This window comes from Pan paniscus, chromosome 2 (genome assembly GCF_029289425.2).
Source record: "Pan paniscus chromosome 2, NHGRI_mPanPan1-v2.0_pri, whole genome shotgun sequence".
Taxonomy (NCBI): domain Eukaryota; kingdom Metazoa; phylum Chordata; class Mammalia; order Primates; family Hominidae; genus Pan; species Pan paniscus.
Window position 1 is genome coordinate 88,349,311 of NC_085926.1, and position 13,829 is coordinate 88,363,139.

Sequence of the window (13,829 nt, forward strand, 5' to 3'; positions counted from 1 at the left end):
AGTTATATGCTAAACAAGGGGTGGATTATTCATGAGTTTTCCGGGAAAGGGATGAGCAATTCCAGGAACTGAAGGTTCCTCACCTTTTAGACCATATAAGGTAACTTCCTGATGTTGCCATGGCATTTGTAAACTGTCATGGCACTGGAGGGAGTGTCTTTTTGCATGCTAATGTATTATAATTAGTGCATATTGAGCAGTAGGATGACCAGAGGTCATTCTCATGGCCATTTTGGTTTTGGTGGGATTTGGCCAGCTTCTTTACTGCAAGGTGTTTTATCAGCAAGGTCTTCGTGACCTGTATCTTGTGCTGACCTCCTATTTCATCCTGTGACTAAGGATGCCTAACCTCATGGGAATGCAGCCCAGTAGGTCTCGGACTCATTTTACCCAGCCCCTATTCAAGATGGAGTTGCTCTGCTTTAAACACCTCTGACAAAAGGAGATTTATTATGGGGAATTGGCCCATGAAGGTTGAGAAGTCCCATGACCTGCCATCTGCAACCTGGAAACAGAAAAGCTGGTGGTGTAATTCAGTTCCAGGGCAGGGTAAGATGAAATGAAATGCGTCAGTTCAAATAGTGAGGTAGAAAAAAAAGTGTGAAAGGGTGAAATTTCTCCATCCTCTGCCTTTTGTTGTATTCAGCCTCTTAACAGACAGAATGATGCTCAGCTACATTGCGGAGGGTCATCTGCTTTACTGAGTTCACTCATTCAAATGCTAATCTCAACGGGAAACACCCTCCCAGGAATATCCAGAAACCATGTTTAATCTGGGCACCCTGTAGCCCATTCAAATTGACTTACAAAATTTACCACATTTTTTAGAACATATAGGGTAAGAGTTTCACTATCTCTCTAAGTAGTTCATTTAATTTGGGAGCAAGTATAATTATTAAAAGTTCTTTATTTTTAAAACAAATCTCTGATTGAGTTTATTGGACCCTTAAGTAAAGTATATATATATATTTTTTATTTTTAATAGAGAAGGGATTTCCTAGCAAAACAATTATACTTTTGTTACATCTAACACAATTAAAAAGGGAGACATAGATTAAGTAATTGTTGAGAAAATTATGGTTGTTTTGGTTGGATGAGTGGTAAAAGGGGAACGTTATATTCTTTATTTTTTAATTTGTTTGGAAAGTTTCCCAATAAAATGATATTTTATTACCAGTGTGAAAGGAAAATAAAGTATTACCAGTGGAAAAGGAAAATAAATCTTGGCACCCCCAAATCACTAAGCCAAAGTGAAAAATTCTGGAAACTGTGCTGTCGGGCAAACCGGCCTCCCATTCTGTTCCTAAATATAATAGCTACAAAGATTTTTTAAGAAAGCTACATACCTCCCTCGCAATTTATCCACAAGGAAATTCCTTGTGGACAAAGGACAGACAGAACTCAAAAGTCATCCCTCTGCTCACTGAGATAAATGCATATTTTCCTGTGAAAGAAAAATAAATCTAGGGACCCCAAAATCACCAAGTCAAGGGAAAAGTCAAGCTGGGATCTGCATCCGGCAAACCTGGTTCCCATTTTATTCCTAAACAAGCTACAAAGGTAAGAAGCTACATAATCCTTCACAATTTGCTCACAAGAAAATTCCTTGTGGACAAAGGACAGATAGAACTCAGAGTCATCCCTCTGAGGCTCACCTAAGACAGAAGCATTTCTGATTGCTTCCTCTGCCCTATTGCTTATGTAAAACTATAGATTCACTGAGCCAGACTAAATCATGTATTCAGTGGAAGGCTGATCAAAGACTCAAAAGAATGCAACCTTTCCTCTCTTACCTACTTCTGACCCAGAAGCCCCCACTTCAAGTTGTCTGGTCTTACCAGCCTAAACCAATGTTCATCTTACACATATTGATTGATATCTCATGTCTCCCTAAAAATCTATAAAAGCAAGCTGTACCATGACCACCTTGAGGACATGTCAAGACCTCCTGAGACTGTATCATGGGCACGTCCTTAACCTTGGCAAAATACACTTGCTAAATTGAGACCTGTCTCAGATATTTTGAGTTCATACTTCCTTTGCCTTATTGCTGCATTAAGCCAGACTAAGGCATAAGTGACTATTCTTGTAAATTGTGTATTCAGTAAAGGCCAATCAGAAATTCAAAAGAATGCAACCATTTGTTTCTTACCTACCTATGACTTGGAAGCCCCCTCCCCGCTTCAAGTTGTCCCACTTTTCTGGACTAAACTAATGTATATCTTACATATATTAATCGATGTCTCATGTCTCCCAAAAATGTATAAAACCAAGCTATGCCCCGACCACCTTCAGCACATGTCATCAGGACCTCCTGAGGCTGTGTCATGGGCATGCATCCTTAGCTTTGACAAAGTAAACTTCCTAAATTGACTGACACCTGTCTCAGATATTTTGAGTTTACACTAGAAATAGCCAGAAGAAAGTGTATATATTTCATATAAAACAATCTTTTGTGGAGTGAAAATCTGCCATTTTGTAATTCAAACACATTCCATCCACTCGGAAAGTGGTTCTCAAGCTTAATGTGCATTGAGGTCACCCAGAGGGCTTATTGTAACAGATTTCTGACTGCCCCCACCTCCCAAGAAACTTGCATTTCTTAGTTCCAGCATTAATATAATGCTACTGTCTAGGAACTCACTTTGAGAACCACTGGCTCATGTCACTCTATGGACAAAAACACTGTGCAAACCCAAGTACCTGAAAAAAATTACTGAGTGCCATCAGGGGTAGGTAATGACAAGGCTTGAGGTGATCAAACAAGAAATGAGCAACAAGTCAGGTCTTATTCCATCCGCTCATGCATCGCTTTACATTTCCAAATACAGATACACAGGAACTTTACACCACCTGCCCACCTGATGTGAGCTTTTGACTAGGTGTAAGTACAGATTTCATACATGAACTAGTGACTTCTACCATAGGAAATGGGAATTGAAAATACTTTTGTTGGTATAGTAAAACCCAATTATTCTGGTATCTGAATTCAGCAGGGATAGATACCATAATTGTGGTAGGGTGGTAACTCTTCCTGGATTGACAAGGTTGACATCTCTCTAGGCCCAGTAATATTTTAGCACCTATATTTGCTATGCACTTTTACTCCTAGAAACTCATTTACTAGCCTGGAAGATGTAGATAATAATAAAATTTAGAAATAACATGTAAGTTTTTAACTTTTCAATTGCTCAAAGATTTGAAGGGCATTTTCTCTTTATGGTAGCCTCAAATCAAAATCCAGAAAGAATTGACTTTACTAATATTTGGCAAAGTATGTAAGACACTGATCTTAGGAATCATTTGGGTTAAGGACATCTTGAAGAGAATTTGGTTCCCTCATCAAATATGTATTGAGCTCTTTTTTTTTTTTTTTTTTTTGAGACGGAGTCTTATTCTGTGGCCAGGCTGGAGTGCTATGGTGCGATCGCGGCTCACTGCAACCTCTGCCTCCCGGGTTCAAGTGATTCTCTTGCCTCAGCCCCCCAAGTAGCTGGGATTACAGGCATGCACCACCACACCTGGCTAATTTTGCATTTTTTGTAGAGACGGGGTTTCTCCATGTTGGTCAGGCTGGTCTCAAACTCCCGACCTCAGGTGATCCGCCCGCCTCGGCCTCCCAAAGTGCTGGGATTACAGGCAAGAGCCACCGCGCCCAGCCTGAGCTCTTTTTATGTGTAAGATACTGTGTTAGGCATATGTGTTACCGGAAAGGGGTCCGATCCAGACCCCAAAAGAGGGTTCTTGGATTTCATCCAAAAAAGTATTTAGGACGAGTCTGTAAAGCGAAAGCAAGTTGATTAAGAAAGTAAAAGAATAAAAGAATGGCTACTCCACAGGCAGATTAGCCCCAAGGACTGCTGGTTGCCCATTTTTGTGGTAATTTCTTGATTATATGCTAAACAAGGGGTGGATGATTCATAAGTGTTCCAGGAAAGGGGTGGGCGGTTCCCAGAACTGAGGGTTCCTCCCCTTGTTAGACCATATAGGGTGATTTCCTGATGTTGCTATGGCATCTGTAAACTGCCATGGTGCTGGTAGGAGTGTAGCAGTGAGGACGGCCTAAGGTCACTCTTGCCACCGTCTTGGTTTTGGTGGGTTTAGCTGGCTTCTTTACTACAACCTGTTTTTATCAGCAAGGTCTTTATGACCTATATCTTGTACCAACCTTCTGTCTCATCCTGTGACTTAGAATGCCTCCTGGGAATGCAGCCCAGTAGGTCTCAGCCTTATTTTACCCAGCCCCTACTCAAAAGGGAGCTGCTCTGGTTCAAATGCCTCTGACATATGGAGTATGTATGCAAACACAAAGAGATATGGTGCTTTTCACCTGGTACCAGTTAGTAAGCAAGACATAATATGTATATAAGTAGCTTCAGATTACTTTCCATACCCAGAGAGTTCTGTAAAAGATTCTGGTTACTGAATTTAAAAGTACTCAACATCTGAAAATAAAGCTTTTGGATATTCTCAAATCTACATCCTCATTTCTTTCGTGTCACACCTAAGCTTCTGGAAGGTGTACTCAGTATTTGTTTCCTTTTCTTCCTTATCTCCCATTTACTTCTCAACTTACTGCAATTTGGCTTCTGTTCCAACAACTCCGCTGAAAATTCTTCCCAACAAGGTTATTAGTGAACATTTTAACTGAAAATTAAAAAAATAAACTTTAGAGAATTTTATATTTCTAGATTTTTACTAACTTGGTAGGGTTGGCAGATTTTCTCAAAACTTTTCATTTCTTTGAAGTCAATGGCACCCTACTCTCCTACTTCCTTCATTCTAAAGTAACTATGGTAAGTAATGGCAGTAACCTAATCTGTTGAAACTATTTTATTTTTATATCACTGAAAGTTTAGTACAGTACAGGTTTGATGTCCTCCAGGAGAAATTAGGACAGTCGGCAATGAGACTTAAAGAGAAAATGAATTCTGGTTGTTTTCCTTATGTAGATATTTTTAAAAGACATTACGGGAAAGAAAAAATGAGGAGAATGTAGGAGGATTTACATGCTAAAGGAGCTTACAGTCTTTTGGATAATATGTAATCAAATAACCATGCAATTAGGAAATTTAAAGTACATTCTGTAAAAGAAGTAGCAATACTCTGGGGATGCTAAGGTGGGGAGATTGTTTGAGCCCAGGAGTTCAAGACCAGCATGGGCAATATGGTGAAACCCTGTCTCTACAGAAATAAAAAAATTAACTGGGTGTCATAGTGTGTACCTGTAGTCTCAGCTACTCAAAAGGTTGAGGTGGGAGGATCACTTGAGTCCAGGAGGTTGAGGCTGCAGTGAGCTATGATGGTAATGCTGCAGTCCAGCCTGGGCAACAGAGCAAAACCCTGTCTCTATTACAAAAAAAAAAAAAAAAAAAAAAAAAAAATCAAGTGCTATTTAGGTTTTCTTTTCTGCAAATATGACCAACAAGACATTTAAAATCCTTTACTCTTTCAAGAGTATTGATTTATCTTTATGCATGTTATAATTTAAGAATGGTCTCAAAAATAAATGGAACTTAAAATTTCTAGAACATAAAAGAAAAGAGGAAATATGAAATTAACAGAAAATGGGGTTAAAATTCATGAAGGAAGTGGGAAGTAAATTGTCAGAAAGCACAAAGTAAATTGTTAGCAATAAGTTTAAATATATTGTTAGTTATGATAAGATAAATAGACTGAATTTCAAGTTAACAAAAAGAGATTGTCAGACTTAATAGAAAAAATTTTAGCTGTTAGTACCATGATCCATATGAAAAAAAAATAACAACTCCTATAGCAAACACTTCAATATATATATGGTTTAACAAACTAAATGTGAAAAATAAAATTTTTAATCTCTTAGAAGAAAATAAAGGAGTAAATAAAAGACAAGAAATATAAGTATTTTTAAAATTAGGCAAAACAGCATAATCACAAGAAAAATCAGCATTTTAAAAATTAGACAAAGAAGCATAAATCAAAAGGGAAATATTGTTAAATTTACAACACATGTGTAAAATGATTCAATTTGTATGAAGGATAATTAGACACTCAATAAATATTAACTATCTTAAAGTAAATTAAAACAAAGACCAGGTCCAAAGAATCCCTGAACAAACAAAGCCCAAGTTCTCATAATTGACCTGAACTTTGCCTGCTTTGCAAATGTAAGAGAAACTTAACTTGGGCTATTTATTGTAATTGCTTTTATTAGGAAAAACAAAACTTAAGCTTAACCAACCAGAAGCAGCCAACTAGCTTATGTTACTAGGGACTTTCCAACGGGATAGAACAAATAAGGAAACTTTGTAACTGTAACTCATCAAAAGTTTCTTTAAGTCTATATTCTTTATAAACTTAATAAATCCTTTAAAATCCTTAATAAAGACTTTAAAATCTTGTCTCGAACACTTCTTCAACAGAGCACAACACTTCTTTCAGTTTGGAGCTGCCTGATTCATAAATAACTGTTTGCCAAAATAGACTCTTAATTTTTTTTTTTTTTTTTGAGACAGATTCTTGCTCTGTCGCCCAGGCTGGAGTGCAGTGGCACGATCTCGGCTCACTGCAACCTATGCCTCCCAGGTTCAAGTGATTCTCCTGCCTCAGTCTCCCAAGCAGCTGGGACTACAGGCACGCGCCACCACGCCCAGTTAATTTTTGTATTTTTAGTAGAAACGGGGTTTCACCATACTGACCAGGCTGGTCTCGAGCTCCTGACCTCGTGATCCACCCGCCTCGGACTCCCGAAGTGCTGGGATTACAGGGTTGAGCAACCCTGCCCGCCCGATTCTTTAACATTATTGCACTTCAGTTTACCTTTTAACAGCAATAATAGTATTATTTTAAAAAATTGTATGTATCTGAAGGAAACATAATAAAATAATTACAAAGATAAGCCAAGATTAAATGAAGATATTTGAAAGTATAAAAGTGATAGCATCCATAACTTTAAAAACCTCTTAAAATATGTGTAAGAAAAAGACAACACAATGGAAAAGTTGGTAAAATATATGAACAAGAGTATATAGAAGAAGAAAGACAAGTGACTAATAAGCTCGTTTGACTATATATATTGACAGGAGCCGGGCACATTCCTCAGCCCCGGGCTCAAAACAAACAAGCCCAGTACAAACACATCCCATCCTCCCATCCCACCACATATCGCCATATATCTCTCAAACTTCCTGAGCCCAGTACAAACACCACCAGGAAAGTCTCCGATAAGGGGACAGCCGTTCAAAGTTTTACTGAAAGAGCGGGAACCAAAAGAATTCCTTTGTTCCCCTGTAACTTTCAGGCTATAAAAAGCAAACACTCGCATTGTTCAGGGCCCTCTTGTATGCTGTGGAATGGAGGGACCAGGTTCGAACTTGTAGTAAAGATCCTTGCCGCTTGGCTTTGACTCTGGTGGTCTTCTTTGGGGAACTAACGGTCTGGGCATAACATCTGGGGGCCCGTCCGGGATTCCCCAAGCCCACCAGACCCCTGGTCAACGGATCTGCTAGGATCGATCTACTGATAGGTGAGCTGGCTTGTCTCCGTTTGTCTGTCTGTGTCTGTTCTGAATCCGAATCTGTGCCTCGCGAGGTCTGAAACTGGAGCTGGCACAGTCCTGGCAGACGCGCTATAGGACAGCCAGCGGAGACCGGTGGGAGACGTCCCCTGGCTCTCATCTGATCTATATTGCAATCTGAGCTGCCCCGGTTTGGCGGGCAGCAGCTGTCTCTGATCTGAGCTGCCCCGGTTTGGCGGGCAGCAGCTGTCTCTAATCTGAGCTGCCCCAGCGCGATCGCGATCCAGGCAGCTAACTCTGACCCGGGCTTCCGGTGCGCACTTGCGATCTGAACTGCCCGGTTTGGCGGGCAGCAGCTGTCTCTGATCTGGGCTGCCCCAGCGCGACCGCGATCCAGGCAGCTAACTCTGACCCGGGCTTCCGGTGCGCGCTTGCGATCTGAACTGCCCCGGTTTGGCGGGCAGCAGCTGTCTCTGATCTGGGCTGCCCCAGCGCGACCGCGATCCAGGCAGCTAACTCTGACCCGGGCTTCCGGTGCGCGCTTGCGATCTGAACTGCCCCGGTTTGGCGGGCAGCAGCTGTCTCTGATCTGGGCTGCCCCAGCGCGACCGCGATCCAGGCAGCTAACTCTGACCTGGGCTTCCGGTGCGCGCTTGTGATCTGAACTGCCCCGGTTTGGCGGGCAGCAGCTGTCTCTGATCTGGGCTGCCCCAGCGCGACCGCGATCCAGGCAGCTAACTCTGACCCGGGCTTCTGGTGCGTGCTTGCGATCTGAACTGCCCCGGTTTGGCGGGCAGCAGCTGTCTCTGATCTGGGCTGCCCCAGCGCGACCGCGATCCAGGCAGCTAACTCTGACCAGGGCTGCCAAAGTGCGCCTGCGATTAGATATCATTAATAAGTCAGATCAGATTTCCTTTACAGGGATTCAAACCCACATTCCTTTACAGGAAGAGACTACAAATTATTACAGGATGGGTAATACCCAGAGCACTCCCCTATCTCTCCTTACGAGTAATTTCAAAGAAGTTAGAGCAAGGGGCCATGATCTTGGTATAGAAATCAGGAAAGGAAAGCTAATTACTCTGTGTCGCTCCGAATGGCCTGCCTTTGATGTGGGGTGGCCACCCGAAGGGACCTTCCGACTTGCTGTCATCACTAGGGTAAAGTCCAAGATTTTCCTACCTGGGCGTGCGGGCCACTTAGATCAAATCCCATATATCCTCATATGGCAGGACCTTGTTGAGAACCCGCCTCCTTGGCCGTCCCCTTTCCAATTAGCCTCTGAACCCTGTAAGGCACTGGTTGCTCGACCACTAAAATGCAAGCAACCAACTGCCCCCCCTATCCTGTTCTACCTGACAGCGGGGACCCACTGTTCACAGAACCCCCTCCGTACCCCTCCGGGCCCCAGGCCCCAGCCCCGCTGGCTGAGCTGCGGGAGGGAGCAGGCGGACGGGAGGCGGCCGGCACACACGGGCCCGCTGAAAGGGAAAGTAACTTTAAAGGGCCGGCGGGGTGGACGTGAGGGCGCACTTCGCGGACTAGCCCCCCTCAGCCACCTGACTCCACGGTGGCTTTACCCCTTCGGGAAATAGGACCCCCAGATGACACAGGAATCCCCAGGCTCCTGTACTGGCAATTCTCCACCAGTGATCTGTATAACTGGAAGACTCAGAGTGCTCGGTTTTCAGACAACCCCAAAGATTTACTGGCTTTACTGGATAGTGTCATGTTCACCCACCAGCCCACTTGGGATGACTGTCAGCAGCTCCTCCGAATCTTGTTCACCATGGAAGAGCGAGAGAGAATACAGATAGAAGCTAGAAAGCTGGTCCCGGGGGACGATGGTCAACCGACTGCCAACCCTGACCTCATAAACGCAACCTTTCCTCTGACCAGGCCGGCGTGGACTACAACACGGCAGAAGGTAGGGGACGGCTACACCTTTATCGCCAGACTCTAATGGCAGGTCTCCGGGCAGCTGCTCGCAAGCCCACTAATTTGGCTAAAGTATATTCTATTCTGCAGGGAAAGACAGAGAGCCCAGCTACCTACTTAAAAAATTAATGGAAGCTTTTAGACAGTACACCCCCATAGATCCAGAGGCTCCAGGAAGTCAGGCAGCTATTGTAATGTCTTTCATAAATCAGGCAGCCCCAGATATTAAGAGAAAACTCCAGAAATTAGAAGACTTGAAAGGAAAGCGGATTCAGGACCTCCTTCAGATAGCCCAGTGGGTTTACAATAACAGAGATACTCCAGAGGAAAAGCAATTTAAGGCCACTGAAAAAATGACCAAGGTCCTGGCAGCAGTGGTACAGAAAGAGCATCCACAGCCAGAGTACACCGAACCTAGGCGGCCCCCCCGGCATGATAATCTGAGCAAAGACCAATGTGCCTACTGTAAGGGGGCTGGCCACTGGGTAAGAGACTGCCCCAAAAAGAAACCACAAGGACAGGGACCCCCTAGGTCTACACCCGTACTAGTCACTCAAGACGAAGACTAGGAAAGACGGGGTTCGGACCCCCTCCCCGAACCTAGGGTAACTTTGCAAGTGGAGGGGTCCCCAGTCCAGTTCTTGCTCGATATGGGAGCACAACACTCGGTCTTAGTTAAAACTAATGGGAAATTATCCTCCAAATCCTCGTGGGTACAAGGGGCCACAGGAGTTAAGAAATACCCATGGACAACACAAAGAACAGTAAACCTCGGAGCCAAAAATGTAACCCATTCTTTCCTGGTCATCCCTGAAAGCCCCTGTCCCCTATTAGGGAGAGCCCAGTGGCTGCCGGGTGGCCCCCTTGTCTCCGAATGATTGCGGCCACGGCTCTGATGGTGCAAGATGCTCATAAACTTGTCATGGGGCAAGAATTGCGGGTCGTTACTCCACATGCCATCAAAGGTGTACTCAAACAGCCACCTAATCGATGGATGAGTAACGCCCGGCTCACCCACTACCAAGGACTACTACTAAATCCTCTCAGGATAATTTTCCTGCCCCCAACAACTTTAAACCCTGCCTCGCTGCTGCCCAACCCGGACCTGGACGCCCCACTCCATGACTGCACCAAGATACTAGCTCAGGTGCACGGAGTTCGAGAAGACCTGCAGGACCGCCCACTTCCTGACGCCGACCTCGTCTGGTTCACTGATGGGAGTAGCTTCATGCATCAAGGCCAGAGGTACGCTGGAGCGGCAGTAACTTCAGAGACTGAGGTAATCTGGGTGGAACCCCTGCCCCCGGGGACATCGGCCCAGAAGGCCGAACTGATAGCGCTCACCCGAGCTCTTACCTTAGGGGCGGGGAAAAAGCTGACAGTATATACAGACAGCCGATATGCTTTTGCAACGGCGCATATACATGGGGCCATTTACAGGGAGCGAGGGGTACTGACGGCTAAAGGAAAAGAGATAAAAAACAAGCAAGAGATCCTAGCCCTGCTAACAGCCCTATGGAGGCCAGAAAAATTAGCCATTGTACATTGCCCAGGGCATCAGAAACTAACTACTCCAACTGCTCAAGGCAACTTTCTGGCAGACCAAACTGCAAGGAATGTGGCGAAGGCTCCCAGCCAACTCCTTGCACTCCAGCTCCCTGACCCGGGCCCCCGGGACTTGCCATATTTCCCTGAATATTCAGAACAAGATCTCCAGTGGATTGACAAACTTCCCCTGAAACAAATCCAGAATGGGTGGTGGACTGATACTAATGACCAAACCATCCTACCAGAAAAATTAGGACAACAGGTGTTAGAACACATCCACCGAACCACCCACCTGGGGGCCCGGCGGATGATAGACCTGATCAGACGCTCCAAGCTCAAAATCAGACATATAGCTGAGATGGCCAGCAGTATCGTGACAAGTTGCAAAGTCTGCCAGCTTAACAACGCATACCCCCAATCTCGAGCTGCAACAGGAACAAGGCTCAGGGGAACCAGGCCCGGTATCTACTGGGAAGTAGATTTTACTGAAATAAAGCCAGGAAAGTATGGGTACCGGTACTTACTTGTCTTTGTAGATACTTTTTCAGGGTGGACTGAAGCATTCCCAACCAAAAGAGAAACTGCTCAGGTCGTAGCAAAGAAAATTCTGGAAGATATCCTTCCCAGGTATGGCTTCCCCATCCAGATAGGGTCAGATAATGGGCCCGCTTTCGTCGCTAAGGTAAGTCAGGACTTGGCTTCCATCCTTGGGGCAAATTGGAAACTACATTGCGCTTGCAGGCCTCAGAGTTCAGGACAGGTAGAAAGGATGAATCGGACCTTAAAAGAGACCTTAACTAAATTGACTATAGAGACTGGCGCTAATTGGGTAGTCCTTCTCCCCTATGCTCTGTTCCGGGCCCGTAATACCCCTTACAAACTGGGCCTTACCCCTTACGAAATCATGTATGGCCGACCTCCACCCCTGGTTCCTAGCTTAAAAGATGACCTGCTTAAGTCTGAAACAGAAAATGTCTCTGAAGTCTTATTTTCCTTACAAGCCTTACAGAAAATTCACCAAGAAATCTGGCCCAAGCTGAAAGAGCTATATGAGACCAGTCCCCCACCGACACCCCATCCGTACCAGCCGGGAGACTGGGTCCTGGTTAAGCGACACCGACAAGAGACCCTAGAGCCCAGGTGGAAAGGACCACTCCAAGTACTCCTGACCACACCCACCGCCCTGAAGGTAGAAGGCATTGCGTCGTGGATCCACTACACCCACGTCAAGCCAGTGGACCCAACCTCTGACCTTCTGGGGCCAATCACGGCGGCGGCTGAAGCACCGGACACGTGGACTGTGGACAGAACTAAGAACAACCCCTTAAAACTCACCCTGCACCAGCAGCATAGCTCACTGCAAACATGCAGTTAGGTAGTCTAACTCTAACATTAGTCGCCCTAGTGGCCGCTGGGGAAAACATAAAGCCAGCTCCTAATCCCTTTGTCTGGAGATTCTGGCTTTATGAAAACCAAACCCACCCTGGGCAACCTCATAAGCCCAGGAAATTAGTGGCCAGTGCAGATTGCCCCTCCTCAGGGTGCAATAGCCCAATTTTACTAAATTTCACCGATTTCCCAGTAGCCAAACCAGTGGCACCAATAATATGCTTCGAGTATGATCAGACTGAATACAATTGTAAGCACTATTGGTGGCACCAAAGTGCCGGCTGCCCTTATAACTATTGTAACATCCATAAATACCAATGGTGGGGTGGAAAACAACAGATAGATCCCAGATGGCCCTTCCATCGCAGACGAGATAGAGACCTTTCATATACATGGATAGTTAGAGACCCCTGGAACTCCCGCTGGACCACGCCTCAACACGGGGCTGTATACTACTCCTCCGCCTCCACATGGCCTAGCAGTCACCTCTATCTGTGGCGGGGTCTAGTGCAGGTACGGCCCCTGGTCCATGGAAATATCCAGCGACAAGAAAATCGCCTGACACAAGATTTACGTCCTTTTTCCTGGTTAAAATTATTACAAGAAGGATTAGAACTTGCTAACCTTACAGGACTTCACAGCCTGTCTGGCTGCTTTCTGTGTGCCACTCTAGGGCGTCCACCGCTAACCGCTGTCCCCCTGCCATGGGGATCCTCCACCTCTGCCCAAGCTAACAACCACCGAAACCTCTCATATGCCCCTATCCCTAACGTGCCACTATACCTAAACCCCAGTCAAGAAAAGTTTCCCTAATGTTTCTCAGGAACTAATTCCAGCCTCTGCAGCATCACTGCAACGCCCCCTAATATCACCTTAAGGGCTCCGTCAGGCATATTCTTCTGGTGTAATGGAACATTATCTAAAAACCTATCAAGCCCCTCTGTTACCAACCTACTGTATCTTCCTGTCACATTAGTTCCCCGGTTAACTCTACTTACTGCCGGCGAGTTCCTAGGGTATACCGGTAACTGGACTAGTGCTGTTATTCACCCAGACTCTGGACTGAGACCTGCACGAGCCATATTTCTCCCCCTCATTGCAGGAATCTCCCTCACCGCATCCTTCATGGCGGCCGGACTGGCTGGGGGAGCCCTAGGTCACACCCTCATAGAAAGTAACAAGCTGTACCAACAATTTGCCGTTGCTATGGAGGAGTCAACTGAGTCCCTTGCCTCCCTCCAGCGGCAGCTCACGTCCCTAGCACAGGTAACCTTGCAGAACCGGAGGGCCTTAGACCTACTCACTGCTAAAAAGGGGGAACGTGTATGTTTTTAAAGGAAGACTGTTGTTTCTACATAAATGAATCAGGGCTTGTGAAAGACCGGGTCCAACAGTTACGCAAGTTAAGCACAGAAGTAAGAACACGGCAGTTTGCTTCAGCTGCAGAACAATGGTGGAA

General features: G+C 45.2%; 1 protein-coding gene across 1 annotated transcript; it reads right to left on the reverse strand.

Moving 5' to 3' along the window:
* Nucleotides 1–7,055: 7,055 nt before the first annotated feature.
* LOC134730014 (uncharacterized) lies at nt 7,056–10,225 on the reverse strand. The gene is made up of 2 exons (XM_063602865.1): nt 7,817–10,225; nt 7,056–7,747 (listed from the first exon to the last, which is right to left on the reverse strand). The coding sequence occupies exons 1-2, from the start codon at nt 8,385–8,387 to the stop codon at nt 7,281–7,283; spliced, it is 1,038 nt and encodes a 345-aa protein (XP_063458935.1). The 5' UTR covers nt 8,388–10,225; the 3' UTR covers nt 7,056–7,280.
* Between the last annotated feature and the right edge of the window lie 3,604 nt (nt 10,226–13,829).

What these genes read in the sequence shown, in the direction of transcription:
- LOC134730014 (XM_063602865.1), bottom strand. Translation starts at nt 8,387, where the DNA reads ATGATATCTAATCGCAGGCGCACTTTGGCAGCCCTGGTCAGAGTTAGC. An exon ending in CCGGGCAGTTCAGATCGCAA is followed by an intron (nt 7,748 to 7,816) that starts GTGCGCACCGGA and finishes AGCTCAGATTAG; the next exon opens with AGACAGCTGCTGCCCGCCAA.